The sequence below is a fragment of the Podarcis bocagei genome (assembly GCF_964188305.1).
Source record: "Podarcis bocagei genome assembly, chromosome: 1".
Classification (NCBI taxonomy): Eukaryota; Metazoa; Chordata; class Lepidosauria; order Squamata; family Lacertidae; genus Podarcis; species Podarcis bocagei.
In genome coordinates, this window is record NC_138125.1 from 72,958,965 (window position 1) to 72,985,962 (window position 26,998).

General features: G+C 42.1%; 1 protein-coding gene across 1 annotated transcript; it reads right to left on the reverse strand.

Annotated features, from left to right (window-relative positions):
* Window positions 1–369: 369 nt before the first annotated feature.
* Window positions 370–24,307, reverse strand: COPB1 (COPI coat complex subunit beta 1). The gene is made up of 22 exons (XM_081171798.1): window positions 24,261–24,307; window positions 21,037–21,187; window positions 19,907–20,136; window positions 19,417–19,586; window positions 17,874–17,988; window positions 16,790–16,882; window positions 15,908–16,045; window positions 15,277–15,396; window positions 14,941–15,048; window positions 14,618–14,764; window positions 13,578–13,723; window positions 9,787–9,883; window positions 9,221–9,381; window positions 6,978–7,098; window positions 6,421–6,648; window positions 6,105–6,284; window positions 5,034–5,178; window positions 4,824–4,943; window positions 4,206–4,351; window positions 3,574–3,663; window positions 2,852–3,007; window positions 370–699 (listed from the first exon to the last, which is right to left on the reverse strand). Exons 2-22 carry the CDS (start codon window positions 21,125–21,127, stop codon window positions 640–642), a joined length of 2,862 nt encoding a protein of 953 aa, XP_081027924.1. The 5' UTR covers window positions 21,128–21,187; window positions 24,261–24,307; the 3' UTR covers window positions 370–639.
* Window positions 24,308–26,998: the final 2,691 nt, after the last annotated feature.

Genomic DNA, 26,998 nt, shown 5'->3' on the forward strand with positions numbered 1-26,998 from the left:
AAGCCCATTGACGGATTAGCGGATTAGCTGATAAGCGGCTTAGCGACTTAGAAAAAGGGGGGGGAGGGGAAAAAACCAGCAGGAACTCACAAGACATTGTCGTCTTGCGAAGCAAGCCCATAGGAAATTTGTTTTGCGAAGCACCTCCAAAACGGAAAACTCTTTCGTCTAGCGAGTTTTCCGTCTTGCGAGGCATTCGTCTTGCGGGGCACCACTGTAGTACATATCCGCCATACCATGGCCAGTGCACTGCTGACATGTGGCTCCTGGAAGGTTGCCTGAGAGGGAATATGGTTCTCAGGTCAAAAAAATATTCCCCATCTCTGAGAAAAACAATGCACATTAAAGTACACACCAGAAGAGCCAGACTAGCAGAGAATTTGTTTATTTTATTTGAAATAGTACATAGAGAAGACAACATTACTTCTAGACATTTGAGAGAGAGAAAATGTAGATTTAGAGTTTTATCAACAATGATCTTGGAGTGATAAGTAAAACCTACAAATTATTTGCTGGAATGCATTCAGCACAAGAAGATCAGCTTCTACAACCAAAGAACATAGAAGAATACAAGATGTTCTGAATCCAACAAGCGAAATTCCAAGCATTTAACTGCAAATAATCAAAAGAATCTTACATTTATAGATTAGTTTTCTTCTGAGAGAGATTGATTTTGTCACCGAGACTGAGAGCCATTCCCTGCAAAAGAGATGAGAGATTAATGGGTACATGTCTAAATTAATTATTAACATGCAAAAGAAACAATTTTCTCTCTATTTATATATCCAACCAGAAATAGCTGTCATTTACAGTTCAAAGCAGTGTTTCTAAGGTTAGGTCTGTTTTCTAATAGAATGCTGACATAGCTATATCGCAGGCAACCCTTGATACAGAGGGAAACCTAAATCAGCATTGGCTACTTCAATCTTTCAACAAATTAAACACTGCCAGGACAGCAGCAGCGAGTGTCATAATTAAAGGAGGAATGTGTTACATGGAGAAGCTATACTGGAGGAGAGGGCAAAAGGGGTCTCAAAGGCAAGTTTAGTGGAGAAATACAGTGGTGCCCCGCAAGACGAATGCCTCGCAAGACGAAAAACTCGCTAGACGAAAGAGTTTTCCGTTTTTTTAGTCGTTCTGCAAGACGAATTTCCCTATGGGCTTGCTTTGCAAGACGAAAGGTCTTGCAAGTTTGTTTCCTTTTTCTTAAAGCCGCTAAGCCGTTAATAGCTGCTAAGCCGTTAATAGCCGCTAAGCGCCGCTAAGCCGCTAATAGCCGTGCTTCGCAAGACGAAAAAACCGCAAGACGAAGAGACTCGCGGAACGGATTAATTTCGTCTTGTGAGGCACCACTGTACCCAGTAATGATTCAATTCCTATATTTTGATTGAGAGCAAATACCCACATTTCCATTCCCTTTCAGTAAGGACCATATTATTCAGCAGATTCCCTCCTATATGTCAGGCATTATAACATCATGAAGAGTGAGATGGGCAGAGCTTTGTGATATTGATACAATATTCTATTCTGCTCCTGAAGTGAGAAGGGAAGACAGCCCTTGGCTCTGGAAAAGAGGTTTCCTATCCCATTCTGGCTCGTATTTTGCATACTACAAAAAATTATTGTGGTGGTCATTTTCATCAAGCAGTGTGGGCAGATAGCTTTCCATCACTGCTTTTAATACCACTGTATGCATTAAGGCAGAGATGGGGAAACCGTGTTCCCCAGGAAGACGTGGTCCTTGGAAAAGGAAGAGAGCTTGGTGGAAGAGCATCTGCTTTGAATGCAGAAAACCTCAGTACTGAAGCATCTCCAAGCGGGGCTCAGAGAGACTCCTGCCTCAATCCCTGGGGAGCCACTGCCAATACTGAGCCTAAGTAGAAGGCAGATTTCTATGTTGGACTACTGCTCCCATCGGCTCTGCCCATTGGCCATTCTGCCTGGAACAGACAATGAATTGGTGTCCAGGACCATCTGGAGGGCTAGGGGTTCTCCATCCCTGCAACATGCATGTGAATCCTCCCGCAAACTGCTTTTATCTTTTTTTTCCTGGATTCCTTCCTCATTTTCACAACTCCCCAGCAGAAACCTCTTTTTTTCCCTTTTCTTTTTTTGAGGGGAGGTGGCAGTGGCATGGGGAACTGCAGCGAGGAAACTTTATTGCATAAGTGTCCTTCTGCTTGCCTAAGTTTTGGATGCAATCTTGAGCGTTTCATCTCATTCTGAGATTTCTTAGCAATAAGATGCTCAAACTCAAACTAACCCCCCACAGAACTAAATAGTATGTGCTGGAGGCAAGAAAGTGCCACTTCTGTCTCTGACACTGCTTCTTCCATACATAGTTGAGACATATAGGAACTTTTTTCTTTGGAAAATGCAGTTTCTATCAAAAATAGCTTCTGGTGCAGTGCAAGGAGCCATTGTTAGAAGTGGACTTTGTTGACATTCTAGTATGTCCATGAAGGGACTGGATACATACTAGAATGTCAGCCAAGTCTGGTGCTCCTTGCATTGCACTTCTGAGATCCGCCTCAGTTTCACGAGCACATTTTCCAGTAGACTGTGATGGTATTACAGGTCCAAGAATTTGTCACACACCTGGAAAAGCATCATTTACAACCAACTATTTCAGACACCTTCCTGCTAATTATAGAGATTTATGTCTCAAATGTTTACTTGGAAATTCATCTGTAACTCTATTCCAGGACACAGTTGCCCACTCTACCTAGATAGCCTAACACAGAAAGACATTAACCCAATTACCAATTAGATAATATTAATTTGTAAATTTCAAACTTGCAACATCAGTTTGGGAGTTGACTATTTGAGGAGACATATAAAATATAATTACCTGACTTTTTGCACGAATTCTTATGTGTCCGGTGACTGGAGCATCAGGCCCAAGATGAATGGGCTTTTCAATGCTGACATTTGCAAGGGCATCTTCTCCGAATATGGACCGTGCATACAGATTGGCTGCCATGAAGCCACAGTAACCAGAAAGTGCCTAGAAAGACAATATTTTATACACCTTTTACAAGGGCATTTTATTTCTTTTTTGAAATTAGCTCATCACTACACAGCGTCTTAAACTACATATTTACTCACAGGCGCACACACACACACCCTGCGCCCCATAAGGGATTCAAGGCAGATGGTGATTATTATAATAATTCAATAATAATAAATGCATGGACTCAATGCGGAGCTAAATTGCACTTAAAAAAAACCCTTCAGTTTCTAAACCCAAAAGACAAAGAGAATCATATAATCGCTTGGATCCTAAGTTGCTCTTCCATTTGTGCCAAATGTCCTTTCATTTGTAGCTCTTAGCAACATAACCCAAATGTCTCCCAAACCTCGGAAGAAAATTCTCCAGGGGGTGGGGGATTAGAGAGGGCTGCTGATGGAAAGGGAAAGCCCCACTCCATGAATGTAACCCGATTCACTCACAGAAGGGAAGTTAGGATCCAAGCCAATGTATCTGGGTAACAGAACAGATTTAAATTCAATGAAAGCGGGTTTATTTGTGATTTGAGATCAGAGTTATAATTTATTAGCAAAAGGTATTACCTTTTCTGGAGTAAGGCACTTCATATTAGTTGACTTTAATATATGTTGCAAATATTCATTCAGATCTATTATATTTGTATTCACAGTGACCTTGAAAAATAAAGAAATACAAGGACAATCATTGTACCAAGAACCTACAGAAGCTAAATTCACTCAAGGCTGATAAGATCTATGTGGAAGGCTGTTAATCTAACATGGAAACAGGGGCTGTTCTACCTCATAACAAGTTCAGAAGGATGAGATAATACACCCTATTCTATTTAATGTGACCAAACGAAACGAAACAGCACACATTTGCCGTATATCTGAAAGGGTCCTACACAACTCAAAAGCCTATATTTGAAACAAATTTCAGCCCAATAAAAAGTGTATTGCCATGGGAGGTGCACCTGAGCCAGAGTGGTAGTTTTTTCTGAAAGCAGTACAGTAGCTCAGATGCAAAGACCGGCATGCGGTGTTCTGCATGTATACTTGGGCTCTTACACTCCTGCAAATAGCTGCATATGTTCCCTAGAAAGCTGCTTCCAAGGGACAAAAACAAACAAAGCATATCTCCCACACCCACACCTGTATGGTTTCTTAATAATATTCTATTTTAAAATGTGGATAAATAAAGGGTAGTGAGAGCTCACTTTGTTTTCCCATTCAAATTCTGCCCACATTTGACGGAACTCAGCATCAGTACAAGTAGCAGGCTGGATGTAATCCATGATGTCAATATGGATGTCACTGAGGACAACACAGTTTCTGTCACTAGCTGCTCCAGAAACATCATACACTAAAAGAGAGAGAGATTAGGAGAATGGAGACCATTACATAACTTGCAACAGATTTAAAGGTTGAATGAAACTCATACTCCTTCCAATTCAGAATGGAGACATGTCTTTCAAAATAGCGTTTTCCTAAAGCTATGTTTGTAAAATAAATACAGTCACATTCTTATAAAATAGAATCAAAGCAACACACTTTTAAGACTTCTTAGTTACTGTATACTATCAAGATTTGTACTCAGTATTGCTCAGTAATTCTAAGCAAAGAATCAGTGCGGCTTTGAAAGGTAAGGTCCACCATCTTGATTCAAAATGGGGTTCAGCTGTATCCAAACATAAGACAAAAATATGTTCCTTGATCTCAGAAAACACCACGCAAAATTTGGTCACAGTATCTTAAAAAGTGTCCAAATGAATAGAGAAGAGACAGACAGACAAACAATATTCCAAAATATATAGCAGATCATATAGAATACTTACCGATATTACCAAAAATTATTCCATTCTCGGTGGAAGCGACTTTCACATTAGCCTTAATATTGGCAAAATCATGTGGAGCAAGTGTCAGAGGAGATGGTTTTTCCACAAGCTTCAGATCACCTGTTTAAAGAGGATACATAGAAGTTATCCAGGGGAAAAACTATTACCAGTAAAGCATTTTACATAATTGTTATATCTATAATTGTTTACCTAATGTAGCTAATTCTAGTGTGCAATTCTGCAAAGTATCACTGGTCTGGTTTACCACGAGCACATCCAATACAATATCATATTGGTTGACGTGAACATACGCCTCTGCATAGACTGGATCCGAGAATCCTGTCAACTGAGTCACCTGCCAAACATAAACAGAGAGTTAGGCTGCAATCCTATCCTCACTTAAATGGGAGGAAGCCCTGTTGAAATTCAATGTGACTCACTTCTGATCAGAGAGGTATAGGATTGTGCGGTTAGCATCTTAACAAAAAGCTGGCATACATTATTGAAAATGAAGCATCACTACTGAAAACTGCATTATTCCCTTACACTATTCTCTTCCATTTAGGTCCATAAGGAGATTTAAGATCTTCCACATCCCAAACCATTTCCGATTATTAATACCAGAACACAGCTACCCTCTCTGGCATCCATATCTTTCTGTAAACTGTACACTTGGGAGATATGTTAAATAAGACACTCTAATGAACTAATGTCATTTCTGTGTTTTGCCCAGTAAAAACAACTTATCTTGTCTGTTTCATTCTCTTCAACCACAGCAAGGCCCCCTAGTTGCACAGATTTGTCTCAAGGCTTTCCTCTGCTTGTTTAAAAAGGCAGCAAGAATCCCTACAGGACTAACTGCTGTAAGAATGCAACTTACAAGACTTTCCAATACGTTTTCTAATATCACATGCCAATGTAAGGGTAACTGAAGCATTAACTGCCTAATTGGTTTGCTGCAGGGGAAAGTGACAAGAGTATGCCAGCACTGTGTCAATTGTAATTATGGGACTAATTCAGTGCTGCAGTTTGTTGTTTGTTCCACCAGGGCATGCATTTCAGCTGTGCCCTATTCTGAAGGTTCACCTGACAACCCCCCAAGGGTATACTGGGGGCTCTGTTGGCTGAAGTGGAAGCCTTTGTGCGGGCTTCCGATTATGGGAGTCAAAAGCTGAATCATGCCCATTTTTTAATAATTAAAAAACAACAACATGGAAAGTGAAAGGATTTCTTTTGCTTCAGTCCTAAGGACTGCCTGGGAAAACGGATATTTGACATCACCTTGTTGAGCTTGGATGCCAGTGGATCTGCAGCTTCTTTCCTTTGTGTGTTCCCCATAGCTGCTAGAAGACTCAGCTGAAACTGATCTTCCTTTGAGTTCATTTCATTTTTAGCAGTGAGTTGCATAAAGGAAATGGGATCATCTGGCTGAACTGTCACACTTCTCTTCTCAGACTCTTTCTGTGGTAAAGAGGAATAGGGATGAGTTGAGATATAACATACACCACAAGGAACAACTCTCTGTTACCTGGGCTTCTTGTCAAGAGTCAGAGGCCTACAAAACGTTACAGTTACACGGGCAATTTTGAGCTCTCACCTTCTGCGAGAGCTTCTCCTCTTCCAGCTTAGCAGACAACATGTGAGAAAGGGACTGCCTGCACTCCTTGTTGAAGATGTCATTCATTAGTGGGGAACATTCTGAGAGGACCTTCAGGCAGAGAGAAATCCGATCCACGTCATCATCCGTTATTGGTTTCTTGGGAAGAGATGACTTTCCCAAATGGAGGATAGTAGCCATGAGCAACATCGCCTCAGCTACAAAAGACTGACGGAGGGGAAAAGAGGAGAATATTAGGATGTGCATTTCCTTTTGAATTCCAGAAACTCAATACTCCCTCTTAAAAATAACATGCAAAACCCAATCAAAAATGAGGGAAACAGATTATATCTGAAGCTGATAGCAGCAATTTGTTAGCTTGAAACTAAGTAGTACACCTTCAGACAAAGCAAGCTGTAAAAGCAGTGAAGGTGCCTTGAGTGTAAAGAGACTGCCCAAAAGGTGTGATCTTCAAGTATCTAAGAGAGATGGCTGTCCTCTCACCAAGTTTCAGAGGCAGGAATCCCTTAAGCACAATTCAAAGAAATATAACGTACATTTTGCTTCTTTTTTTCTTGAACCAGCATCACATAACGTAACGCAATCTTGGTCAGAGTTGTGGCGAGGGAGGCTGCGACAAAGAAATCCCCATCCAGCAAAAACCCTCTCAGTGGAGGCCTACCAAAAAAAGAGAAAAGGGCAATCTGGAAATTTAGGGAAACAGCACCCAACATATTGCTTAGCCATGTGGCTTATATGACAGACTTCAGTTATTGTGGTGCCCTCAAGATGTTGGACTACAACTCCCAGCAGCCCCTACCAGCAAGGTCACTGATCAGGGGTGATGTGACTTTTAGTCCAAAACATCTGGCGGGCACCACACTGGTTGCACCTGATGTAACAGACTATCTATCATCGCACCCATAATAAACCTTCAAAATACACAAGTACACAGAAAAGGGGGGGGGATGGGGGGAGTGAGCCACACAGGTTGACTGATACATACTCATCTATTAAGTTACTAATTAATTTTATGAAATGATGCATTTTCAATTTTTTCCTTCCGTACAGAAGAGCAGAACGGCCAATAATGTTCCATGTTGGATAAAAATTCCGCCCCACATTACGGGCTGGGACTGTAAGTACTTGGTGGGCTGTTTTTTTTTGGGGGGGGGAGGGTGGTTATTTTTTTGTAAGCAGCTTTACCCAAGCTGCAAACAACTCTTTGCTTTGTGTCTATGCCCTGGGCCGCAGCAACAAGATTCTCCTCTCTAATGACTCAGCAGGGCTCACTGCCAACGTGCAGATATCCTGTCTGAACTCAGTGTCTCCTGCCAATGATGTGCTTTCCAACTCCTGGCTGCTTGCTAAGAGAGAGAAAAAATCTCCAAGGAATTTTGTATTGAGTTTTGTTTCTTAAAAACTTGAAACAATATACTCTGACCAAATGGCAGTAAAGGCACACTGCCCTCTTCTGTCCAATATTCACAGACAATAACTGCTGCAGTCTGTTCTAGTGTCATTACTGGAATGTTGAGACGATTAGAGATATTACAGTGACAGAAAGAATTGCATCAAACATTATATATCATTTGGATTCTTTGTGTTCTTGCCCTTTAAGGCGTCTTTAGACTGGCAACTGCGTTCTAATGACAGGTTATTGTTATTTTTATACGTATTTTCATATTTGGCAAGCCATTACGAGCAACTCCTTTCTGGAAGGGAGAAACAAGGTACAGTGGTGCCTCGCAAGACGAACGCCTCGCAAAACGAAAAACTCGCAAGACGAAAGAGTTTTCCGTTTTTGAGTCGTTCCGCAAGACGAATTTCCCTATGGGCTTGCTTCGCAAGAAGAAAGCCCATAGGGAAATCTCCGGGGACCTCTTTTAAAATGCCGGCGGGGGGCAAAAGTCTTTGCTCCCCCCCGCCTGCCTTCCCGGGACAGCGGAGAATTCTCCGCTGTCCCGGGCGATCTTAAAATGCTGGCGGGTGGCAGCGAAGCCTTCGCTGCCGCCCGCCAGCATTTTAAAATCGCCCCGGGACAGCGGAGGCTTCGCTGCCGCCCGCCAGCATTTTAAAATTGCCCCGGGACAGCGGGGGCTTTTAAAATGCTGGCGGTCAGCAGCAAAGCGCTCCTGTCCCCGGAGCTTGCGGGGCGGGGAGAAGGGCTTTTCTTCCCACCACCAGCCTTCAGAACAGCCTTCTGAAGGCTGGCGGTGGGAAGAAAAGCCCTTGCCCCCCCCCCCAGCCTTCAGAAGAGGTCGGGGGACAGACTGTCCCCGGACCTGGTCTGAAGGCGGTTTCCATAGGAACGCATTGATTGATTTTCAATGCATTCCTATGGGAAACCGTGCTTCGCAAGACGAAAAACTTGCAAGAAGAAAAAACTTGCGGAACGAATTAATTTCGTCTTGCGAGGCACCACTGTATACATTTTTGCATAAATAAAATGTATCATATTGGCAGACTTATGTAAACATTGATTTCTTTATTTTTAAAAATAGCTTTATATATATAAATATTTAAATCCCACTAGTGCTCTTGGTGCTGTTGCACCATCAAAGCACAAAAGTAGTGGGGATTTCCTTCAGTTCTCTCTCCCCGCAAAGTTCCTTGGACCCCATCTCCCATCTAAAAAAATTGGAAGTGGCAGCTGTGGAGTTAATGGGGAAATCAGGGGAAATCAGTTCCACACATCTTACGTGAGTGGACACCTCCTGCCAGATCTAAAGCCCTTGCACTCACACAAAAGCACCAGTTGTAAATCATCCACTACTAACAAAGGCAAAAGCCAAATCACCTGTCTTCTTCTTTTTTGGCAGGTCTGGAACTGCTAAGAGCACTCTGTGTAGCATATGTTCCCATTTCAGTGACCAGTTTTTGGGCTGGACCCACAGTAATTTCCTCCTCAGGCTTCATCTCACCAGCTTCTTTCTTGATTTCAGATTCTACTATTGGGATCTGAAAGATTAACAATGTGACTGATAAAAAAATTAACAGCATAAACTTCAGCCTGGAAGATGGGGCTATATTCTCTCAGATGCCCCAAAGAAAATAAACTTAACCAATCTCCTCCTGTACGCACCTCCATATATTAACTTCTCTCTTTCCATTAACGTACTCTCTGTTCCATTAACTATTAATGAAATGATGAATTATTTCAATACGATTAATCTTTGATTAATTTGTTCAGCAAAAACTACAAGTTGGTATTAGCATGGTATTGTTTTTCATTTGTACAGTACATCCTCAAGAAACCACCAAATGTAACCAATTTTAAAATCCTGTGGTTTTCAAAGGCTTATTTCCCCCCTGAAATGTATAAAAACAGAAAAACGTGTTTTGATTAACAATACAGACACCTACCTCTCCCAGTGATCTACGGACTTCTGTCATTACGCTCTGTATATCTTCCTTTGTGCTACAGTATTCTCCAAGGATCCAGAGGGCTCCGCGATAAATTCTATAAAGCACAAATAAAGAAATAAACCAGCCTTGCAATTTTATACAGATCATCAATTCAAACTGCACCCTCATACATTTCATGGGCACATCAGTCATTCCGGTTCAAAAGGATTAAGTAGCCTACAAAAATTATTAGTATTTGCTTAGCAGAGGCTCAGTTGTCTATTGATCTGCTTACCAGATATATGAACTGCCAAAGGTAAAGGAGACGAGTGGAAGAGCATCCTCCTCCATCCTTTACTCTTTCAGTTACCACTCTAGATTTACTTCCCAGTGGCAGAAAAATATTGCAGGAATAGTAAAACTCATGGGATATAAGCCACTGCCAACAAAGGCAAAAGTCTAATCACCTGTCTTTCGGGACACTATTGTGAATGCAAGGGCTTTTATCTGGCAGAAGGCATCCACTCATGGAGGAGGTAGGAAGGTGAGAGGAAGTGGGAAAACAAAAGACATGTGAATGGGCTGTCAGAAAGGCCAGGAAGATGAAATGTTGGCACAAAACTATATATATTTACTCACAATTAAGTTACACTGGTCTACTGAACACAATGAACGTGTGAGCAGGACTGCAGCACGAGTAGCCTTTTAATATCACTTCCCCTGCATGCTGAGAAAACACGTACTAAAACAATTAACTTAATGAGGTTTCTCTCCCAGCAACCCAAGCTGCTTTTGAAATTTGAGAGGCAGGATTACCAAGTATAGTCGTACCTTGGAAGTTGAACGGAATCCGTTCCGGAAGTCCGTTCGACTTCCAAAACTTTCAAAAACCAAATTGTGGATTCTGATTGGCTGCAGGATGCTCCTGCAGCCAATCAGAAACTGCAGAAGCCCTGTCGGATGTTCGGGTTCCAAAAGAACGTTCACAAACTGGAACAATCACTTCCAGGTTTGTAGCGTTCGGGAGCCAAAATGTCCAAGTTCCAGCAGTGTCGGGACTTCCGGGTTGGCGCGAACAGCTAATGGCGGATTCCCTCCGAGCTCCGGAGGGAATCGGCTCTGCTGGGGACGGGTCTTGCCGCGACGGCGACGCGGGGACCCTTAAAAACCTCAGGCGCGGATGCCTGAGGACCTGGTGACTCGGTGGGCACCTTAAGTGCCCTCCCCGACCCATGAAGAGCCTTTTTAAAGGCTGCGGAGAGGGTACGGAGAGTGGCGTGGTGCTGGGAGTAGACCGCTACCCCAGCGGAGCGGAGCCGTGTGCCATGGCTGAAGAGCGCTGACTTTCTTCCTCAAATTTGGACCCAAAAAAGAAGCAACCCGTGAGTAGATTGGAACCTGGACTTTAAAATATCGATCCGTAAATTTGGTACGACCGGGGGATGCGTTAAAGGGAAGTCCGCACCCCCCTCTCCTGCAGACGATTTAAAGCAACGGCAGGAAAACTAAGTTGGAGAACCTACCCTTTCGGGGTGAGTTTTAAAAAGACAGTAACTTCCACGATTGGATGAAAGAAGTGTGGAGCTGGAGTGTAAGAGTGGTGTTTTAGAACTTTTTCTTTTGCCGCTTGTAATCCCCCCTCCCGGGCCCGGGAGAGTCCTGTTTCTCAGCCTGTTGAAGAGGAAAGGAGTTTGACAGCTGTCAAAAGCTGTCAAACGGGTGACTTAAAGTGAAAGAGTTTGCTACCTAAGATCTCTCTGGACTAAAATCGATATAAATTAACCAAAGTGTTTGGATACAAAGAAATAAATCAAGAGGAAAAGGATTGTTGGGAAAAGGTTATTGTAACTAGATTCCCCCTAGGGGGAAGCCTGAGACATTACAATGGCTGTGGATGGAAACTTACTAGCTGAGCTAGAAAAAACATTCCATCTTGTGGGAATTCTACAAGAGCAGAGCCTTGCTATGAATAAACAACTTATGACCTTGACTGCTGGAACAAGCAGCTCTGCTGAAAGTATGGAGGACTTGAGTGAGAAAAAATCTGCAGCCGAATGGAAAGAGATAAAGCAAGAAGGAAATGAGACTAAACAAGTACAGGAGAAAGTACAGATGGAAGGTACAAATCAGAAGCCCAGACAAATGGATTATAAACAAGAAGACCCTTGGATTATGTGGAGTATAAATCTGCAAAAGATCCGCAAGCTGAAGGAGAAGGCCCCTGGAATACTGGGAACCCAAGAATTTAAAAGAAAGAAGAAATATGACTGGGGCCTTCATCTTTATTTTCATTCTGACTCTTATCTTCATCTCTATTCTGATTTGGAATATGAAGGGTTGGTGGAAATTTTGCAGCAGTTGGTCTCAAGTGCTTTTGTGGGAAGAAAATCTGGCCTGACTGGGATAGAACTCCTTCGAGATCCGAAGACCAACATGAAGGATTACCAACAAAACCGGCGGAGAGGAACTGAAAGAGATTTGAAGGCCTCGGATGTGAGGAATCCAGGCTAAGAACTGTTATTTTGGACCTGTATTTGGGAAGGGACGGAAACCGGGGATGGGAGGAGGGGAAAATAGAATTTTTAAAAAAACACTTATGATATTGGGGCTTAGTTAATATGTTTTATGTCTTATAAAAAATGGGAAATCGGTGGAAGAGACTTTCGAGTCCAACTTAGGAAAGAACTTAATTTTTTACAAAAGATGTAATATTAAAATGGTAAGAAGATAAAATAATAATTTGCTGATATAACTATGGGAAGTGGGATGCAGGAAGTGGGGTGGGGGGAAGTCAACGACCAAGGTTAAGAAAGTAAGATATTTGAAATTGTATGTGTTCTTGTCTTTGTCTTTTATGTGGGTGTTGTGTTGTTATAAAAATTTGAAAAACCAATAAAAATTTTATAAAAAAACAACAACAAAATGTCCAAGTTCCAGGGTGTTTGGGATCCAAGGTACGACCGCATCAGTAAGGTAAATTTTGAACAGATTTCCATCCGCACAGGCATTGCAGCTTCCCACATAGAATGGTACTCCCTGTCCATGGGGGCTCTTCTGGGGACTCTCCTGCCCCCCACTCCAAGCCACTGTTGGGAGGTATGGTGGAAGTAGGAGGAGAAAATCCCTGTTGTGCTAGCAGACTTCCTCACACAAGGCTTCTACTGATGCGGCTTGTTATGTGTCAGTCCCACCCAATAATTCATTTAGAAACAAATCACATGCTGCTGCAGATGTATGTAATGGAAACAGATTAATTTAATTGCCCAATCACTTCAGTTTTTTAAAGGCAACACAACTAAGTCTCGTGAGAGTAAGAACGCTGCCTTTTTGGCAGTGTAGCAAACATACGATTTATTTTCACATCTGTTCAGAGGCACACCAAAATTTGAAGGCAATAAAATGAATTAAGAATTTTAGCCAAAGTCATATGTGCCCACATCGGTTTCCTTAACTCACTTCTATTTTAACAACTTAGAGCAGGGGTCGGCAAGGTTTACCTCGCCTGGGCTGGTTCACTCCAGCGGAGATCCCTCCATGGGCTGGATCCCGAGCGCGCATGCCCACGATTTCCGGCATCAGCGTCTGTGCAGACGTGATTTTTGGCGCCACAGAAGCGAGTCCCCGTGCCGTGTTGGTTTAGCGCAGCGCATGGGGACTCGCCAAGCGGGCGGCTCGTGGGCCAGTTAAACGACCCCTCTGGGCTGCTTGTAGCCCATGGGCCTTAGGTTGCCAACCCTTGACTTAGAAGCACCTAAACCTTTAAATCCAGGTGGTGAGCAGTGTCTACTTGAGGCATATGTTAAACTTACTTGACAGATTTAATACAGTGGAACACTTCCAGCATCTTCTCCACAATAAGTAGTCTGAGATTATCAAAACGCTGGATGGCTTCACGCACAAACTCCAAGACATCAGCAGCTGCAGCTTCATTATAATCACTGAGGAACTCCATCAACTAGGATAAGAATGAACAAGTCACACAACTTGAAAGACATCAGCACCCCATTAGCCAAATCAAGAACTAGAAGTTAACAGGATTTGGATTGACTGTACATGTACAAGAGTGCTTTAGGCTCAACTATTTCTGTAAGACACAGCGCACGGAACAAGGTGGCAGTTAGGTACAATTTAACAGCTGCTTTGCATGCATAGAGGCCAATAGCTGCCCATATCATATGGAGTGATATTCAACAAATGAGTCCCTTCAGCAGAAGCCCTGTGCAAAGACGTCTGCTTGTGCAATGGGCTCCTGCTCCCCCCCCCAATTCCTCCCCACGCAACTGGCTCAGGGAACCCTTGGAACAACATGGTGGGAGAAAAGGGGGATAATTCCATCTGGCAAGCCATATTGCTTGCACTGACAGAACTATCAGAACAGCATTATATTGAATTCTTTCTAAAAACTTTAGTAAACTTTGGCCAGAAATCCTAGGGAACTCAGTGCTTTCTGACTCAATAAAGTTGTTCTGAAGCTTTTATAATTCAAAATAAAGATGACAATTTCTTGTTTAAACATCTACAATGTTGTCTTGTTACTTTCTGGCACTAATACAGTTTGTTCTTCCAACTACAATTCCACAAAAATAAGAACCTCTTCTCACATAACGAAATTATGAGAATTTATAATAAAGTGTGTGCTTTAACTAATAGAAAACAACAAACTGGGAACAAGAATAAACTTAAAAATGGGGGGAGAACCAATCAGGGCTACAAGAAAAGTAGCTGAGAAAGTAAGAGACTATTAAATATTAAACAATTATTGCAAGTTAAGTGTAACAAATTTTTAATTTTTTTTTTAAGTGTAACAAAATTTGTGGAACAGGAACAAAATGTTGAATGAGTTGCTTACCACAGGAATGACATTTGCAGCCATATCAGGGAACCGAACGCTACAAGAATGTAATGTCCGAACAAGCAACTGTCTGTATTTATCAGTATCTTCATGCTCTGTCACATTATTTGTTTTAATTACTTCTTTCTTCAAAACAATCACCAACTAGACAAAAGCAAACCACAAAACAACAATTACATTTTTTTAAAAAAGGTCAAAAGATTAAAGCTAAAGTATTGTGTAGTTACTCAAAAGTAAGCTAAGCTGAAATAAGAGAGACTTTACTCAAACATTAACAGGTATAGGATTCAGCTGTGGGGGGGAAGGAACATGTGTTTTACCTCTTCTACATTTCTGGAAGATACAAGATCGAGAGCCAACTGTAAGGTCTTCTTGCGCACTTCCAAGTCTGGTGTACTCAGAACTCTTAGTATGTCCATTACTAGATCCTGAAATAAAATACACTTTGTTTGTAAGAATGGGCTATTTCATTTCTGTGCAATGCACTGTTTATATTTATTCATATTTTACTTTATTTATTTAATCTCCATACCACCCTTCATCCAAGGACCACAGGGAGGATTAAGATATAAAAAAACAAAAAAATGCATAACACAGTTTTAATATACAACATACATTTGGTTGTATAGCTTTGAATTTGAGAAAACTATGCCTACCTGCAGTACTCTTTCATGGGCTGGGTGATCCTTGAGTTCAATCAAGCGGTCCAACACAATGAGCTTCACATTGTTGTCACTTTCTTTAATAATCAGGTCAATATAGCACTGAGCTGCTGCCTTCAGTTTAAAAAAAAATGAAAATGCTTAAAACATTCCAATTTGTGATATAGGAAAAGAAGTTGACAAACAAATTAAGTGCAAGAACACATGTTTTTCTAAATCAACAGGAAATGTTACAAACTAAGGAAAATGGGCAAGCCTGCACAACAATTCTGAGCACTTGAATTGATTTGCCTGTTTGACATTCTCTGGTAGTTTGCATGGATATTTGTGGCACTATATTTTCCATTAAATTTTAGGCATCAGGATGAAATATGGTGTACACATTCAGAAAACAATTGTATGTATATTTCAAGTGCAAAATGTGGCTCAATCTTTGCATCCATTTCTGGGGGGTGGGCAGGATACAAAATACAATGCTATACTATAAAGCAGTACCTTGGTGAGACACTCCTAAACTTTACCTGCTGTTCCAATTCACAAGGCTTAAAATTCCTTAGTACCAAATGTATACTGATGTCCAAGACACTTAAAAAATGTTTTGATGTGTCACAATACGCTGCAGTACCTTGATTGCTGTTGGTGCACTGGAAAGTGTAACTAATGTTCCTGCTGCTTCATATTTTACTGCAGGGCTCGACGATTGCAGTAAATTGTAGATACAACGAATAAACCGAGCTCTTTCTGATGGATTAGCATGGCAAACCTAGATTAGGAAATGAAAGATGCAGAAGCAATGTTCTCTTGCTGAAGGAGGAATGGATTATCTCTTTTAAACAACAACAACAACACCCTCAACTGCTTAGTTCTCTTGTTACTACACTGGTTGTCAAACACCAGAGAAAACCTGAACAAACATACTACCCATACAAACATTAGCAGTACCAAAATAAAGAATATCACTGATACAGAAGTCTTATTCAAACAACATTTGTTTCTAAAAATACACCAGTTTGAATCTGACAAACTACAATAACACTGATTTTGGAACATTGCTTTTTTGTCCTCTCCTCCTTGCTACAGCTTCCAAAAGTCGATTCTGTGAGTTGGGAGACCCTTGTATTCAGCCTGGGTGACTACAGATGGAAATGAGTTTTACCAGAAATCATAGAATCCTATTGTGTCAGTCAAGTGCCTTCTGATTGTACTTGCATCCAGCCTATCATCTTTCCATCTGATGATGTGGAATCTGGCACCCAAAACTGCAAAGGTTGTAAAGGTCTATTGTAGACCTACTGAAATGAATGGGCATGACTAACTTAGATTCAGTAGTTTCAATGGATCTACTCAGAGTAAAACCTAGCTGGATACAACTCTCAGTTATTAACACATTTGTTAGTCCTTAACTTCCATTTTCCCACCGTTTGCAACAAACGAGCTGAGGCTCATTTTATATTTTTTAGAAACAATTTCTTTCCCAATGAAAGCTGAAATTATTTCTTTTCTGTACCTTATAGATCAGTTCCACAATAACGAGTTGTAGAATATCACCAAATGTCTGGACTTGGTCAATACAGGTACTCAAGTAATCCAAAGCACGATCCTTCAGAAATAAACAAAATAATTTTCACATTTAAGTTTTGCCATTTCTCATTATAATCCAAGTAGTATGTATTCATTTTTACATTTTATATTATTTCAGTTTACCAGGGACACGCCAAATTACAGCATGTAATTTTATTTTTAGTTATATATTGCCATCTTTGTACTTGGATGACACTTTAATAAAATAATAGGCTCAAGAGGCTTACAATCTAGAAAAAGACAAAGGGGAGACAACAGAAGGAAATGGAGCTGGGCAGGCCTGGAAGATAATGCATATATTGAAGTTACACATACTTAGGCATACTGGGAGTAGGAGACAGTGCCAAAGGGATCACTGAAAACCTGTGTTTTGAAGAGGAATTTGAAGAAAAAGAGAGAGATGGCATCACAAAAGGCATTCTGGGAGATGTTTCCAAGCATAAGGGGAAGGAAGGAAGAAAGGGTGCAGTTGTTTGATGAAGCAGGAAACATTTAGACAGCTTGGGGTGATAGAGCTGGCTGAGTGAAGGCAAGGCAGGGATATGCCACTTAAATTAAAACACAAATTCAAAGTGTTGGTGCTGACCTTTAAAGCCCTAAACGGCCTTGGTCCAGTATACCTGAAGAAGCGCCTCCACCCCCATTGTTCTACCCAGACACTGAGGTCCATCACCAAGGGCCTTCTGGAGGTTTCCTCACTGCGAGAAGTGAGGTTACAGGGAACCAGGCAATGCCTTCTCGGTAGTGGCACCCACCCTATGGAACACCCTCCCATCAGATGTCAAAGAGAAAAACAACTACCAGACTTTTATAAGACATCTGAAGGCAGCCCTGTTTAGGGAAGCTTTTAATGTTTGAAAGACTATTGTGTTTTAATATTTTGTTGGAAGCCACCCAGAGTGACTGGGGAAACCCAGCCAGATGGAAAGGGTACAAATAAATTATTATTATTATTATTATTAATAATAATAATTCAAAACCAAGAAGGATGGGGGGACATTTATTTTTACCTGATCAGCATGAATAAGCATCATGAAGGCATTTCTTTTGCAACTTGCATCTTTCTCATTCACCAGAAAATCATGGATCAGTTCAGGGGCATCAGGTATAAGATGCTCAAAGTTTCTTTTAAAAGAACAGAGATAAAGATTACAAATGTAACGCTCAATAATGTAATTGGATTAATACGAAATGTAGATGTTGTAGCCTTTTGAAGAAAAGTTAAAAAACAATTGTTCGGCACTCAATCTTTATATTCAAAGAACAGCAAGGTACCCCAAAATGGGTAAAGTTCTTTCAATTCCTTCAATTATTTTATCTGATCCAATTCTTTCAATTCTTTTATCCAATGCCATTTTTGTAGGGTTACAATTATTTACCTTTCCTGTGAGCTTGTAAATATAGAAGACTACTAACAGGGTAAATCTGTAACATTGTAATTATAATTTGACTGCAATTCATGGGCTTTGCACCAAACTCCTAACAATCACGATGGTTTCAAACTTTTCCTTATGCACTGCTTGACAAACCAATTTGAAGAGTTTCAAAACTATAATCTGCTGCAAAGAAAAAAGCCACATAGAAAAGAGTTCCATGGATTGCAGTCTCAGTTTATTTAACAAGCTACGAAAAGTTGTGTTAAGTCTTATGATTTTATTTTAGCCTGGTTTACATTAGCTTGGACCAAAAAGTAAACTTAAAGTAAGTATTTCTGAAAATGAAGTTAAATGCTCCCTATTTCTCACAATGGCTCAATGCCATTTCTTAATTAATTTCAATGGTAGACTGGCTCACAAGCATCCAGCATAAAAAGCTATCAAAATTATGATCATTAACTGTTTTCACCAGAACCCAGTGTGCTATACCCCTAGCTCTGTGTGTACTTGTAAAGCGGCTTGTGGACAGATTGGAAGACAACTGTGCCATCCCGCTTGTGCAATGGACTTCCACTCATGCAAACATTACTTTCCCTTCCTCTCCTCCCTCCTGTGTTCCTCCAAAATCTGCTGAGAGCTACAGGGAGGAGGAGAGATCACACTGCATTCATTGGTGCAACACTAGATTTCATCCATTACGATAAGAGAAACAGGACTACGTTCCATACTTGATTTAATTTCAGCGCACACTAAACTGATAAAGTCCTTTCACAAGTAACACTCCCATGCAGCATGTGTGAACAGTTTAGTGAAGGCAAAATAAACCAAATCAAAAAGTATTTAGAAATATTTCTCTGCTAGAAGTAGCAACTGAATTGGGATGTAGAATCCACAATAATATAAAAACCACAACAGATACAAATTATGAATTCTTCAAGCATTTATTGAAATAAGATTTTAAGTCGGTGTTTTTAACAGGTGATGATCAAGCTTAATTTTATAATTTGAGCATTATATAATTACTAAATAGCTTTAATGCATTAAGAAGGGGGAAATATGAAGTGTTAAAATGATGAGCATCATTTTAGGTTGTCACCCCCCCCCCCCCGCCCAAAGATACAGCATAGCTATGTTCCTAGTCTGACAGCTGGGACTTTAGTAAATTTGCAAAATTTACCTGTAAATAGTGTAGATTGCAAGGACTGCATTCCTCCGCACATAGCTATGACGATGTTCCAGACATGCACGAATAGCTGGCATCAATGGTTCCAGTAATTCTGCTTCTTTAAGCTTGCAAAGGAAACGGAGAGTGGATCCTCTGATGAACTCGTTTGGATGTTGAAGATCCTGAAACATCAAAATCAAGATGATATATGTATTTGGAAACGAAGTACAATTGCATTCTGGTTTCCTTACATCAACTAAGTCTACTAAATCTGGACAAAATAAAAATCAACTAAATCTGGACAAAGGCAAAAATAATCCAAAACTGAAAGTCATTTTTACAATAAAACCACATCTTGGTCCAAAAGAACAAGACAAAAACATATTCTACTTACAAAGTAGGATATTTGGATATATGCTATAGCATTAGTATGGTTAATTACAAATTACGTTGATTACATATTACGATTCTATGCTACAAGTAGAATTAATAAAATATTAACCTTTCTGTAGGCATCACAAACAAGGATCATTTCTTGCAACAGTCTACCATCTGGAGTGGTCTTGGGAACAATCTCCCAAAATACTAAAAGCAGTTTTTTGATGGTGTGGTCCTGAAGTGGCAGCACAAACCGAATAATAGTCATCAAAAGTCCTGGCAGCTTTTCACCATTTAAAATCATTATGATTACTTTCTTCAAGGCCTCTGTCTTAGATTTCACATCTCCTTTTTCTGTTAGACAAAAGAAGCTGCGTAAGTTACATTAACCACAAACTATGATAGCAGAACATTTTTAAAATGTTGTTGCATTACATACTATCACTCTGAATTTCTTGTTCTTTATCCTGCTACTGCTACATTTTATTACATGATAATCACTATAGAGATTTCTACACTTTGGCATAGTAAACTGTAGCCTTTGCCAACCTGGTGCCCTCCATATGTAAGCCCTAGCCAGTATGACCCATGCTGGCTGGTGCTGACTGGAGCTAGGATCCAAAATACCTGGAAGGCAACAATTTGGTGACTCCAACCAAAAGAACACACAAGGAGAAGGGGAAGCATTTCTGGGTAGACACTATTGGGTTTACATGTGCCTCACATTACTGACAATTCAATTTAGGCAAAATTCTTACATACAACCACCACACAAAATAATGCTTGAAAAGTTCCCATATGGTGGCTCCTCTATGCAGTGGCTGTAATGCACTAGAGTTGCATGCTACAGAACACACATGCACTTACTCAGCAATGCCTGCACTTTTGCTGCACTCCCACTTTTTCAGTAGAGCTGCAACTGAGTGCAGAAGGAACTGAAATTTAACTTGTCATTCATCACTGTTTGCTCTGCAACATGCTTACTCCACTTCCCATGTTTTGCCCGTGAGACCATATGTATTTCCTCACACTAATGTGCGGTCTGTTAACCATTTTAGCTGCTACTATATGCTTAAATTAGTTTATTTCACTTTTTAAAGGCTGTTTTACAGCATTTAATGTTTAAAATATTTTCATTTCATTTTTTTCTTTCCCACCACTTCTCTGATTGCCACGGCAGCAGAACAGGCAATAGAATATTTGAAATAACTTCACATACAACTATAAAAGTATGGTCCAGAAAGCATAACATACCCAAGTCATTCTTTAAGCTCATTTCAGATGGTGGCTCCGAGTCCATTGGAACAATGATTAATGTATAGCACACATTTTCTGCAGCCGTCATTTTGTCTCTTTATCAAAGTTCTCTCAATGCAAGATTTTTAAAAAAGATGTCTCACAAACTCTGGAAAAGAATTCCAATAATGCAGTTAATTGATAACTATGCTTCTACTGTAGTCCATGCGTTGTCATAAAAAATCCCCAAATATCTTCAAGTCTGTATTTTGTCTACTGGACTGAGGGCTGCAGGACAATGTACTCTATTGAAAATAATGCAACAAATGTGCAAATATATGCAACCATATTTCAAGGGGAACAGTGCAGCCTTATATTCAGGCATAGGCAAACTCAGCCCTCCAGATGTTTTGGGATTACAACTCCCATCATCCCTGACCACTGGTCCTGTTAGCTAGGGATTATGGGAGTTGTAGTCTCAAAACATCTGGGGGGCCAAGTTTGCCTATGCCTGCTTGTATTTAACAACTCTCCTGCTGGCCACATTAATCCAGGAATGCCATACAGGTGAGGCTAGTAACTTTTGTGGGCTGATTTACAAATCTAGAATAACCTCATCTGAATGCTCACATGTACCAAAGCTGCAGTCTCATATGTCTGTTCAGCAGTAATACTGCCCCATTAGATTCAGAGGGATGTACTTCCAGGTGTGTATGAGATTGGAGCCAAAATGCAATAGAACATCTGAGTAGAAAGTGTTTTTTAAAAAAGCAGTAGCAATATACAGTATCCAGTTATCCAGTTCTCAATTGTTATTTAGACATTCCAGACGCTTAACTACATTATTACAAATCCTTCTAGTAAAGAATACATACACAATAACGTCCTAAGAAAACATAGCTGGCTGTATAGTCACTAAAATAAGTGGATACTGTATCATCAAAATAAAGCACAAAGTGCTTTATAAATTTCAGTGCTAGAATAAAATTCATGCTTAACCTTTGACGGGTTCATGCGCACTGAGATATTATTCATTGAGTCAAACTTTGGGAAAACAACCTTTTGACAAAGTCCCTCACTAAAAGCTCATAAATAAACTTAGCAGTCATGGAATTGGAGAAAAGGTACCCTTGCGGATGGGTAACTCCTTCAAAAATAAAAATAAAAATTCCTTCCTGTAGCACCTTAAAGACCAACTAAGTTAGTTCTTGGTATAAGCTTTCGTGTGCATGCACACTTCTTCAGATACTTCTTCAGATGGTATCTGAAGAAGTGTGCATGCACACGAAAGCTTATACCAAGAACTAACTTAGTTGGTCTTTAAGGTGCTACAGGAAGGATTTTTTTTTTTTTTGACTATGGCAGACCAACACGGCTACCTATCTGTTCCTTCAAAAATAGTAAGTGTAGGATAGGTACAGATTGTTCTCAAAATGAAATGCAGTATGAAAACACAAGGTTCTGTATTGTGATGTTTGTTCATAAACAATCTGGAGACCAGGGCTAGCAGGAAAAGTAGCCAAGTTTGCAGTTGACACCAAATGATTCCACATGGTGGTAGCTCAAACAAGTTTTGAGGTGTAGCAAAAGAACTTCTCCAAATGCAGTGAATGCATTTGCACAATATGGCAAATGAGATTTAGTGTAAATAGATTTAAGGTGATATACATTAGGAGGGGGGGAATCTAGATTCATATATACACCAATACAGCATATACTGATGGGAAGCAACCAGACAGGGGAGCATGAAATCATGGTGAACTGCTAATGAAAACATTGATTATGTGCACCACATCAGTAAGGGAGAATTCCATGCTAGGAATTATTAGGCAAGGAACTGATGACGAAGTGATCTGTGCAATAAATCCACAGTGTAGCCATCTCCAGAATACTGTGTTCAGTTCTGGTCATCCCCCAACCAACCCACTTGAAAAGTGGTCCTCACAGAGCTAGAAAAGGTGCAGAAAGGGGGAAACAAGGCTATCAGGGAATTTAAGCAATTTCCCTACAAGATTAGGTTTTAACTTAAAAACAAAAGAAATTAATAGGGTGGCATATGACAGAGACTTATAAGATTATGCAAGGCATAAAAAGAATGGAAACTTTTTTTTATTTTTACGCCTTTTCCTATAACAAAGACTCACTCAGTGAAATTGACTGCTAGTGGATTCAGAATTTTAAAAGGAAAGGACTTCTCAGAGTGACCAATTGGTGAAAAAACAAATGACTCCTTCAAGTGAAATCACTGGGTCAGATAATTAAAAACAAACACACAAACGTGTTATTGTAGAAAATTGTCCTCATATTTTAACCAAGAAACACAGACCCTCTTCTATGAAACTCACGACTCCATAAATGTACATGGATAGGTCAATCAGCAGTTCTCACCCATGGCCACCAAATGGAACCTCCATGTTCAAGGGCAGTGTGCCACTGAACACCAGCTCCTGGCAAAGCACAACAGGAGAGGGCTGGTGCCCTCATGTCCTGTTTGTAGAGGCACCTAGCTGGATACCAGGAGAAACAGGATGTTGGACTAGGGGCAGGTCCTTGATCTGAGCCAGGCATAGGCAAACTCAGCCCTCCAGATGTTTTGAGACTACAATCCCCATCATCCTTGACCACTGGCCTTGTAGGCTAGGGATGATGGGAGTTGTAGTCCCAAAACATCGGGAGGGCCGAGTTTGCCTATGCCTGACTGACCCTAGGAAGAAGGACGCCTCTGCACACCAGAGCCAACGAAACAGCTTTCGGGGCCAAGATTCTCGTTTTTCAAGTTGAAATCAAACTTTCAACTTCTCCCGTTCCCCCGGTTTTTTTTTAATCTCCGGACTAAGCTACCTGGCAAAGAACTGAAACCGGGTCGCCGCCCTCCGACCCAGCAGCAACGACGCGCCTCTCTTGCGCCCGTGTAATCCATGGGAAAATCCCACCGCCTCCTCCGCCCTGGGAAGGCAGAGCCAGACTCGCGACCTGAGGCTCCTGACCGATCCCCGAGTGACAAAGATCCCCTCTGCCTCCCCCCATCTTGGCTCGGCGACGACGCCCGCTCGGCATTAGGCCCAGTCGAGGGATTTGGCGCCCGAGCCTCCCGTGAGGGCGGGAGGCTGGAGACGGCAGGGAAGGTCCTTCTCCGCCTCACGGCGACGCTGAAGCCCCTCAGGAAACTCGGCGGGCCCCGACGCTCCGCGCCTCCCCGGCATCCCTTTCCGCGCTCGCTCGGGTGCCCCGCTGCTACTAACCTCCCGCGGCTCCGGGTCGCTTCCCCTCGTTCGCGGTTCCCGCTGCGCGGCCGCCGTCTCGTCGCTTCGGTAGCGGGCCGTAGCGGGTCCTCCCCGCCTTCCTGGCTCCTCCCGGCGCTGCCGCTGCCTCCTGCAGCTGACGTGGAAGCACTCGGCGCGCAGGGCCACATCGATAGTACGGCGGCCCGGACGGGACACGCCTCCTCCGCCGCTCGTCGAAACGCGCGTTCGCCGGAGGCGGGGAGCTGAAGCGCGGCCTCTTCCGCCTCACGCCGGGTCGCCGTGTCCGGGTTGGAGTCTAGCCTGCGAGGGCCGAGGCTGCTTTCCTATCCGCTGCTGGGAGCAGGACGTGGGCGGCGTCCGCCCCAGTGGCGGAGGGGCCGTTACACTGCGTGGCATTCAGTGGCCCCGCGATAGGGCTTTCGGGTTTCAGGCGCCCGTTTCCTTCTAAGCCATGGATGGGGAACTTCTGTACCAGGGGTCAAATGCAGCTCCTCTCCATCTCGGCCGTGGACCTCTTTCCCAGGCCGTGTACCAGTGCCGGATTTACGTATAAGCTAAACAAGCTATAACGTAGGGCCCCACTCTCTTGGGGGGCCCAAAAAAATTAAAGGGGGGGGGACTGGATGTACATTTCCAAAATATAAGATAAAAAACAAATAAAATAAAACCTACATACAGCAACAGTGGGTTGTGTTGTGTAGGCTCCTATTCGTTATGTGCAAATGGTTTTAGATACCTATTAGGTCCATAAATTACCATATAGCGTATATTCAACAGAAAAAAACAGCGGCAATTTCTTGTTGACAAAGGACAGCTGGACATCTAAAGGGCCCCATTACCTTCAGTAGCTTAGGGCCTCCTCACACCTAAATCCGGCCCTGCGTGTATCCTTCACCCCAAGGAACGCCCCTTATCAGTCTTTGCTCAGCCTTGCTTGTGGTAGCTGGAATGGGTCCCTGAACTCTGACTGTGCTTCTTGCTTGCCTGACAGGTTGTGTGAGGGTGTGGAAACTAGGCTAGGGTACAAAGGCAAAATTCACATCAGTTGCCCCATCCAACGCTGGCATACCGGCTCAGGGAAGGGGTGTTGCCTTTGAACTGAAAAGCATTTCTGACAATGGCCTTAGGTTGCAATCCTAAAACGCTTGCTAGCGTAAGCCACATTCAATTCAGGATTACTTCCAGAGACACGCATCTAGTATCCTATTCAAAACCTGTGCTTTTTATTTTTGTAGAATCATAGAATGGTTCATAAATTATCTAGAGTTAAGGGTGAGTAGTGTGGTGGTCAAGTTTCCTGATGATACTGTTCAGAGATGTTAAAGAGTTTGTGAAAAGCTCCAAAAAGTCCTCTCTGAACTGAGTGACTGGGCGGTAAATGAACAAGTGAAATTCAGTGTAAACAAATTTAAAGTGATGTGCGTCAAACACAATCTTAATTTCTTATATATGCTCATGGAGTCTGAACTGGTGGTGTCTGACAAGCAGTAAGACCTTGGAGTCAAAGCAAATAGCTCCATGAATAGCCCAGTGTGTGGCAGCTGTGAAGAAGGCAAATTCCATGCTAGGGATCATTAGGAAAGGATTTGACAAGGAACTGCCAATATCATAATGCAATTATTCAAATCTATGGTGTGACAGCATTTGGTATATATACTGTGTTTCAGGGGTTGGCAAAGTTTTTATGGCTTGGGCCGCTTCACCGTCCTGCAGATGCTGCAGTGGGCCAGAGTGCATGCACGCACACATGCGCAAACACTATTTCCAGCGCTCCTTCCGGCGCAGAGGAAGCATGCGCAGCTTCCCATTGGTTGCAGGAGCTTCCTGCAGCCAATGGAAAGCCAGCCAGTGTCGCGGAAGGCGGTCCCCACTCTGCTCCGTGTCAGTCGCATGGGAGCCAACCAAATGGGCAGTGGGGTCCCTGAGCAGGTGGTGGAGGTCCATGGGCTGGTTAAAAGACCCCTATGGGCCGCTTGTGGCGCATGGGTCCTAGGTTGCGAACCCTGGTTCTGATCACATCTCAAAGGTCAGAAAAGGGCAAGCGGGTGTTGCAACTCCTCTGAGGAAAGGTTGCAGTACTGAGGTGATTATGCATAGCATTATTATTATTTATTGATTTTATATACCGCCCTATACCTGCAAAAAGGGACGTGGGTGGCGCTGTGGGTTAAACCACAGAGCCTAGGGCTTGCCAATCAGAAGGTCGGCGGTTCGAATCCCCGCAACGGGTGAGCTCCCATTGCTCGGTCCCTGCTCCTGCCAACCTAGCAGTTTGAAAGCACGTCAAAGTGCAAGTAGATAAATAGGTACCGCTCCGGCGGGAAGGTAAACACCGTTTCCGTGCACTGCTCTGGTTCGCCAAAGCGGCTTAGTCATGCTGGCCACATGACCCGGAAGCTGTACGCCAGCTCCCTCGGCCAATAAAGCGAGATGAGCACCGCAACCCCAGAGTCGGTCACGACTGGACCTAATGGTCAGGGGTCCCTTTACCTTTACCTATACCTGCTGGTCTCGGGCATGTAGATAGAGGATAGAAAAAAGTCCTTCTCCGCCTCATAACACTAGAACTCAGGGCCATCCAATGAAACTGAATGTTAGACAATTCAGGACAGAGAAAAGAAAGTACTTCTTCACACAGTGCATAGTTGAACTATGGAACTTTCTCCCTCAAGAAGCAGTGATAATGATTTTGCTTTTCCTGATTTAATGAATTAAAAAATAAAAACCAGAGCGAG

Bases quoted from the DNA above. Each gene is read 5' to 3' on its own strand.
- COPB1 (XM_081171798.1), bottom strand. From the start codon at position 21,127: ATGACGGCTGCAGAAAATGTGTGCTATACATTAATCATTGTTCCAATG. The intron at 4,944-5,033 runs GTAAACAATTAT...CTCTTTAAACAG, and splicing joins ACTAGAATTAGCTACATTAG to GTGATCTGAAGCTTGTGGAA. The intron at 3,008-3,573 runs GTAATACCTTTT...TTGTCTTTCTAG, and splicing joins AGTGCCTTACTCCAGAAAAG to GCACTTTCTGGTTACTGTGG.